Below are 8701 nucleotides of genomic sequence, written 5' to 3'. Positions count from 1 at the left end.
ATGTTTAATAGGGAATAGGAGGAGGTTTTCTACCTTAGAAGGGAAGAGGGCTGCCTGGAGTTAGTTGAGTATTAATTTATGATTTTTTTTTTTTATTTTTTTATTATTATTTTTTTTTTACTTAAGACAAAGGATCGGGGTAGAAGGGGAGAGAGGCTGCAAAGAGTAAAGCAACTCCACGTGAATTATTCCATTTGCTGTTTATTCACTGAGGCGTGAACAGGGATTTGTGGTGGAGCTTTGTCAGGCCAAGAAAAGACATGGCGATCCTGCAGGGAAGGCCCCTTTCAGCCATATGCTGCATTTTGGAAAGGTAAAGGATTTTCCTTACCTACTTCCCCCCTAGGTGCTCCTCAGCTGTGAAAGCTGGATGAGAGGTAAGGATGAGAGCTTCTGTCTTCACCATCCTTTACTATTCTATAACTTCGATTTTCAGACTGTTCTTCTTTTACCGTTCTGAAACATCAGTGCTAACACAGTTTTTAGTTTATGGATAAAAAAAGATGAAAAAAGGCTAGCTAAACCCCCGCCCCTTCTTACCCCAGCTCCCAACACACATTTTTATCTCTTAAGTGGGCTCGAGATGTGGAAACTGCAGCCCTATCCCCAGGTCCATGCAGGCTGCTTTTGGCAAGTTACCCCACTTTCCATTTTCAAGAGAATGTGGTTATGGTTTTCAAAGGTGGGTGTCAGTGAATGTGGTGTGCTCTTTGGTAACTGTACTGAAACCTTTGATGACACTGACGAGATCATCTTCTTCAGCATACTGTAAAGAAATTAAAACAAAAACACAACAGTTGTGAGGCACATCTTCAGCTAACAAAATGTAACCCTATTCCTTCAATTCTTTTTTCCCCAAATGATTCTGAAACAGCTTAAGTAAATTAAAGGCATTGCTTCGTTCCTGTATGTTTTTCCCTTCCTCCCACCATAAATTAAGAACAAAACCATTTGTGCACACCTGCTTCCAATACTAACTTTACACAGTTACCATAGGTTTGAAAATACACCTTCCATCCTGACAAAGATTAAGGAAATGGTGTTAACAACAGTAATTGGGAACCTATCCTACAATAGTGTGAGCTGAAAGGAACCCACAAGGAGCACTGAGGGTACAGTTGGCCCTTCTGGCTGCCAGGGGACACTGCTGACTCATACTCTACTTGCTGTCAGCCAGGACCCCTAGATACTTTCCTGCAGGACTGCTCTCCAGCCTCTCATCCCCCAGCCTGTACATGCACCCCTCTGAAGTGCAGAATCCTGCACTTGCTCTTGTTCAACATCCATGAGGTTGCTCAGTACCAAACCTTTTGATTTGTTAAAATCTCTTTACAAGGCCCCTTGACCCTCCAAGGAGTCTAAAGCTTTTCCCTATTTAGTGTCATCTCTGAACTTAGTATACTTTTGAGTCCTAAAGCCAGATAATTTATAAAAGAATGAGCCCTACTATGGAGCACTGTGTAACTGCACTAGCACCTGGCCATAGGCCTGGCACAATTCCAGTTACTATAACCCATAAAATGTGACCTGTCACTCAATTGTTTTGACACACACTGAGCTTTTCAGAGTCTCTCAGCTTCCTTTCAATCTCAAAATACTCTAATGCATTGAGCCAGATAAAAAGGTGACAGCAAAGAGAGACATCTACACTTGGTTTCTATATCAAAAAGACACTATTAGCAGCATTCTGCAACTATCTGTAATAGTGTGCTTACACCATTCAGTATATTCATCCCAAAAAAAGGACAGAATGAACAATACGTCAATTACTAGCTACTTGCTGTAATAAAGGGAAGAGTTGAGTTAAAAGCCTTGCAGACTTTTTTTTTTTGCAGCAGAGTAGATGAGCAACACAGCAGAGGCAATTGGATTTCAAGAAATCTAAAACAATGTACAGAAAACGTCGATCCAAGAGCCCTGTTTTGTATTTTTGACATTAAAAGGGAGCTTAACTCATTGTAATGGTGGTTGGCCTCCAAAAGTGAATTTTAATTCCCGTGCTCCTACTTTTTACCAGTTCTAAAGGTCAACAGAGCCGTCTGTAAACCAGTTCAATTCTGAGCTAAGTGTCACCAGGCTCTTAAGCCTTAGCAGATATTGCAGCAACAGCAATAACATCCGTGTAGTGTGGCATGCTACAGCTGCTATGCCCACCACCCCCAGACTCCTTTTAGCCCCATGCAGACAGAGCATAAAGCCTTTTTTCTCACTGTCCCCTCTTACACACTTGCTGAAATGGGTGCAGAGAAACATCTATGAGTTGGCTAAACAGAATAGATTTCTTTAAAATGCATATTGCTGATAGACCGTGCAGTTATTGGTTCAACAGCTACCATGGACAGATAGACACGAAGTGAAGACTACTTGCATCCCTTTAGAGCAGTATGTGAGGACCTGCAATAGGCAGGAAGGAATTTGACCATCTCTTTCTAGATCTTTTGAAATCCTTCCTGATCCTTTGTTACACATTTTCATGTTTCTAACACAATTCTAAGAATCACCAACAGCTGACACAACAGCATCACAGAAGGAGTCCTTACCAAGCCACGACCACCAGCGCGATGATTACGAATTATGGTATCCCAAGGTAGTTCATCAACAAAAGGCTTCTTGTCATAGATGTCAAGCAGCTGGCTGACACTACGATGAAGAGAGGCTGGGGAATACGTGCGATTCAGTTGGCTCTGACTTGGTCCCCGTCCCCCAGAAGTGTTATAGATACCACGGCTGCTTGTGGGAGAACCAACTCCTGGAATTTTTGTATCCGCTAGTCCCTAGGAGGAAGCAGCAAACCAACAAAATGAATGTACAGGGCATTATCCTCAAACACTTTAAACAAAGCAAAAGAGCAGTGTAAGAGAACAGAGGAGCCCATGCTTCAAAAGTCATGCACAAACACAAACAGAAGGGGAAAAAAAAAAAAAAAAAAAAGAACCTTTCGCCCCGTCAATCTTATTATTGAAAAGGAAATAAAGGCCCTACTCTGTGAAACAGGGCTGTCCTGACTTTTTCCACCCCCCCAGATTTTTTTTTTTCCCTTCATTATCCAACAAGCAGAGGTCCAAAGAAAGATTTTTGTCTACCAGAACGGCAACCCAGACACACACAGCAAAGGCATTAAGCAGACTTTCTTTTCTTTTGCTTTGTTATATACAGTTACCATGGCCAGGAAAAAGGTTTTCACCCACCCAGATAAACAGGGACTGTAAGTAAAGCTGCCTTTCTGTATGCTCTCAGGGCCATCTGGCATATCACACATCTTGCAACACTGCACGCTAACAACTCTACCTCAGAACGCATCCTGTAACTTTTGAGAGTGATGCTGCTTGATGAATCAGATGTGTCAGCAATAGTCTCAAACTGAGATTAAAGAGAGGGAGGAGAAGCATTAGGGCAGGGTAAGGTGTAGCACAAGTGCAATCTGTTTCTTATACAAGGAAGTGAATTAACTGCAGCTCAGGTGGGGGAGATAGCATATCAGGATACACGAGAGTGGAGAACCAGCAGATAAACAGCATGATTTACTTCAGCTGGTCATCAGCATCAGCAATGCTCACTGCATGATCGCAGTAGCAACTGTAAAACAAGCAATTTTGGCACTTCAAAGTAGCTCTGTACTAAGTTCTTCAACTGGTGCACAGCACAATGTTGTGGTTCCCCCATCCCTCCCCTCCCCATTAGCTCTACAAGCTTTTGGAGAAAAAAAATGAAAAAAATAAAGGCTAGGAACCATGTAGGTATGCCAGGAGCAAGGACATCATAAGTCAAGGGAGACAACACAACATAACAGGCTGTAGAAGAAGTGGAATCAAAACCATAAGACCAATAAAAGAAGCTTGTTACGCTCTCAGCCTTCACCGGGAGAAGGGGCATGCTGAAAATCCCATTGTTTCCAAGAGCTGCTTTGTTGAGGCACAGATGCAGCTTCTTGGCACAGAGACAAAGAGGAACAGAATGCGTGAAGGATGCAAGAGTCACAGGAAAAAGAAGCAGAGAAGTGACAAGAATAGCCTCACAGCCTGTGCCTGGGAAGAAGTTCTAACTTTCAGTCTTATAAAATTTTTCACATTCCTCTGTCTCACTTTTTGCAAATGGTTAGGGTAGCACAACTACTCTGCTATGTGATGGAACATGTCCTTTATCTGGGTTGGTTTTTTTGTTTGTTTGTTTTAACAGAACTATAGATATCATAATAAAAATGACACTGAGCCGCCTTCCTTATCACTCCCCAGCAGCCTTCCTCCTGCCCTTTTGTGGTCCCAGTGTGACTTTACATGCACAGACACACATACGTTTTGTTAAGGTTCCTAGCTTCTCTCTAGTTGCACTCATTCTCCCCCGACCTTCCTGGCAGCTTGTCCTGTAGCATTCCAGCTGGGTTCTGTAACTAGAAACAGAGCCCATCCCTAAGCCCTGCTTTTGCAAGAGCAACTCATGGTTATCTGACAAAAGACTGTCAACTTGATCCTGGCTAATCTTTCACATACAGCTGGGACCGCGTGACTCCTCTGGGAGGCACATTTTCTTACCATTTCTCAAGATATGAAGCCATTTCCAGTTGTATTGCAGATGCCAGCTAACATCAGGTCTCATCAACGGCTCTGGATTTTCTGTGACTAAAGTTCTATTGTTTTTCTTAAAGAATTATCAGCATTTCAGGTCCAGAGATGTCAGGGCCTGCAGACCAGATGCCACAGCAATCTTTTTGAACCGAGTGCCTTCATCCTGGCTCTCTGTGCCTTCATAGGCACACCAGACAGTCCTTTTCCTACACTGAACAGCATTCAGTTGGGAAATAGGAGTGCAAAATGTCAAAGGACAAAGGAAATCTGTGAAGGACAGACAGAAGTATGACATAATGGATATGAGTAATTGTGTTTTGCCCAACCTACCGGATGAGTTTCACCTGTTGAATACACACTCATTGGCGATGTTCTTTTCTGGAGTGGAACTAAAGGAGGTCTGTCTCGTGCGTAGGGTTGCTTGTGCACTTTCCTTTGAAGAATTAAGGAGAGAAGAATAGCCAAGAGGATCAAACCTAGAACTACCATCAGAACTGCAAACCACAGCTCATTGTAGAATTTTACACTTTTGGACTCTGCTTTGTCCTTCTCTCCAGGTGTTGTCAAGATCAGACCTGTAAAAATCAAGAGGGATTAGGGGAGAAAGAGAATGTTATTTCAGAAAGTCATTTAACAATATGCTACCCCTTTCGCCTCTAATAAATTAGGCAGGAATTTAAGTCATTTTGTCGTCATGTGCTTATTTGCACTTACGTTCAAGGTGGCATAATGGTTCAATATGCTGGCGGGCTATAATAAAAAGCTTACTACCCTCAAGAGACCCTGCTTAAAGTTCCGGCATTGCTGCTCAGGCTGGAAATCACCACTGCAGCAGCAGCTCTCAAGAAAGGAGGTGGTGGAGGTGGAATTTGAGGGGGGAGGGGGGAAAAAAAAAAAAGAAAAAAAAAAAAGGTTCTCCAAGTAACCTTGAAGAGTGGAAATGACTACAGTAATTTCAGAGAGGTACGGACAGAGGACATTTTCTACACGACAATGCCTGTAGCAGCATGCCTGCACAGTTAAAAAGAGTGTGAGGAAGACTGAACAAAAATGAATAATAAATTAATATAAAAGAAAACAACATGAAACACTTTATTCCTCCTTCCCCTGCCTGTTAGAAAAAACAGCCACGTGGCTGCTTTTGCACAACACAAGCAACAGAAATCTCTGTGACAGAATTCAGAATTGCTTGGTTATTTGCAATCCTACATGCGTATCGAGACACTTAGCTAAGGGATTTCCATCACCTTCGCTTCCAAGTCTCTACTGCAAGCTGCCTGTGGTGCTGATCCAATTTGTAGTAGATGCAGGGTGCACCCAGCAGTCAAAAAGAACAAATGAAGGTGATGGATATGGGAAAACTTCACAACGCTTTTACCATAGCCTTGTCTGAAATTTTGCAGGACCATAGTTGAGAGTACGAAGAGGTATATCGGGGAACTACAGTATAAAGAGTAATTGCAAAGACAAGGGTGATCTATTTTAAGACGCCAAACAAAATGCTAACACACAATAAATTAATTAAAAGCAATGTCAGTTAGAAATAGTTTGAGCTAAAAGGAAATTTGAACATTTGAGTGGTAGGTATCTACTAGAGGGCAACAACTGAACTAGGATTTCATCACACTAAACCCATTACCTTTACAAAACAAGTAAAGGATCTATAAAGCAAATGTCCTGAGAAATCTCATGGCATGATCCCTCAGTCAGATTCCACTCTACCTAGCATGCACTGCATATCACATTTTTACCACAAACACAAAATCAGTAGGCAATAGGTAATTTCTTCATGTCATTACCAAGTCCATCGGCAGCGCTGTACTTGATGACTGGCGTCATGGCACTCCCTTCATCGGTGATGCATGTTACTTGAAACAGAAAAGCTAAGCAAAAAAGGAGAAATCAGAATTCTGTAGGTGTTGCTTTTTCACCACTATCCAACAGTAGAGATCGCTAGCTCAGAACAACCAAGCAAGCACAGCACATTACCAAACACAAGCTACCCGAGTTCAAGATTAGAGCCTCATAATCCCTTATACATGAGTATTCAATCCCTAAACCACTAGGTATGGCAGAACACATGATAAACATCACTATGACATTGCTACAAATTACGCTCCTCTTTCAACACTCAGTTCTCCCTTTTTCAGTTGTATACAACTGGCAAATTTCAATTTATCCCATCACTGTGCCACAAATTCCTTAGGCCATTTGTTCAAAGCTGATAGAAACTTGTTAACAATATTTGATTATTTAAAAAAGTATTAGCATCACAGTAGTACCCAGAAAAGTAAAAAGTAAGTGACAAATCCTTGTAACATACAAAGAAAAACCTCTTAAAAACAGAATCTCTCTTTCTTTTTTGTTTTCATTTTTCCTCTGTTGACATGATTAATTTTCGTTTTAAACATTCCAAGATTCTGAAAGAGAAACTGCATTTAAAAAAAAAGCCAATTCCAAACGATACTGATATAGTCCTTAAAATACATATATATTATATTATATATATTATTAATATATATATTAAAAAAAAAAAAAAGGCTGGAGCCTGTTTATTTTCATGCATTTTTTTTTTTTCTAGAGCACAGCCTCAAAGAACAGAATTGCAATACAGCTCCGAGATTTGGTAAAGCTCAGCCCTCACAATAAACTAAAGCAGGCTCACCCTAATAACCATTTTACTCTGGTAAAATGGTTATTAGTTCCAAGAATTTTTGTTTCAAGCATCTGCTTGGATGCAGTTCAATGAGTTTGGCTATAGTATTCTACAAGTATTTAGATGGAGCACAACTTGCCAGAGCTGCTGCACAGACTCCCTTTCATTCCTCCATTTAGGAAGAAAAGCAGTAGCTCCTGTGCTCTTAGCATGAGACTTCCAGGGAGGCACATTCCTCAAATTTAGCAACGATATTAACACTATTAATTGAGCTCAACGTCTTTCAAAGGAAGACAGACATAGGAAATTGAAACTGACTTTTGTCAGATGTCTTCGGCAAATACAACTCGGTGTCAAAGCCACTGTAGATGCGTTGCCCACTCTCAGTTAATGCATACTCCTTCAGGCGTCCGTTCAGTACGAAAGTGCGACTCCAGTCTATGTGGATGGTAGATAAATTGCTAACAACTGAGAACGGAGCCATGTACCGAGGTGCTGCAAGAGAAGAAAACCCCATTTCTAGGCAACAAGCATGGCAGAATTACAGAGCAGAGAGAAACAGGCTCTGAATGATTTAAGCTCATTCACACGTGTTTTAGCTGTCTCATATTCATTTGTAGGAGCAGATAGACGGAGAAAAGAGAAAGTTTAGTAGCAAGCCAGCCCCTACACTGAAAAAGCAGAAATGTTTCATATCTTTAAAATAAAGTCCTAGATTTCTCCTCCTTTGCCTTCGTGGTACAGCACTAAAACTGCACAGATTAAATCCCAACTCAGGGGGTGTCACAGAGAGAAACAGGAGGTTGTTCAAGTTGCAAGTTCATCTGCAGCACACCTACCTCTGGCAACCAAACTTGTTAAAGAAAGGACTCTTTTGCAAGCCTGGAGAGCCTGTACGTAGTACAAAAGCCAGAGCAGACAGAGAGAAAAGAAACAGAACTCACTTCAGGGAGGAAGTTTTCATCAGTTGGGCATAACAGCTTGCTGACAAATGACTCAATTTCAGTTTGAGGTGGTCCCTTCTTGTGACTCTGTCATTAAACCACATGCCCACCACGTGCTGGTTTGTTCACACGGAAGCTGCTTGTCCAGCTACGCTTCGCCTCTAATTGCCCACTTTCACTAAACCAAACCTTCCAGGCAAGAGGAAGGAGACTTTCAGAGTGATTCAGGAAATCCATGTAAAAGTTCAGCAAGGCAAGAAAGACTGACACATGAAGGCTGCAGACCCAGTGGGCAGGGGTTTGAAAATGGCTATTAAACAGTTTTGTTCTGTATGTCTCACCTATTTTCTCCATTTTAAAGTTCATCAATCACATTACAGTTTTCAGCCTGCAAAACAGCTTTAAAGACTTTTTTGTTTTTTATAGTGGTCACATAGAAAATCTGGGTGGTCAAGAAAATCTGGGGCTACGTTACCCTAAATTTAGAGATAGAATCCATGCAACATAGCAGGTGATACATTTTTACTATCTACTCAGCA

At 41.4% G+C, this 8701-nt stretch overlaps 1 protein-coding gene across 1 annotated transcript in view; it reads right to left on the bottom strand.

Moving 5' to 3' along the window:
* Window positions 1–71: 71 nt before the first annotated feature.
* The window catches only part of USH2A (usherin), a 377385-nt gene continuing 368755 nt past the window's right edge, over window positions 72–8701 (bottom strand). Inside the window, exons 67-71 of the mRNA XM_085219239.1 lie at window positions 7537–7713; window positions 6362–6445; window positions 4893–5137; window positions 2541–2774; window positions 72–766 (exon numbers count right to left, since the gene is read on the bottom strand). Coding sequence (XP_085075365.1) covers window positions 677–766; window positions 2541–2774; window positions 4893–5137; window positions 6362–6445; window positions 7537–7713 — 830 coding nt within the window. The 3' untranslated portion in view covers window positions 72–676. The remainder of the gene's footprint in view (window positions 767–2540; window positions 2775–4892; window positions 5138–6361; window positions 6446–7536; window positions 7714–8701) is intronic.

Source organism: Meleagris gallopavo, chromosome 2, assembly GCF_905368555.1.
Source record: "Meleagris gallopavo chromosome 2, MGAL_WU_HG_1.1, whole genome shotgun sequence".
Taxonomy (NCBI): Eukaryota; Metazoa; Chordata; class Aves; order Galliformes; family Phasianidae; genus Meleagris; species Meleagris gallopavo.
Note: the sequence above shows the minus strand (reverse complement) of the source record. Positions and strands in the feature narration are given on the sequence as shown.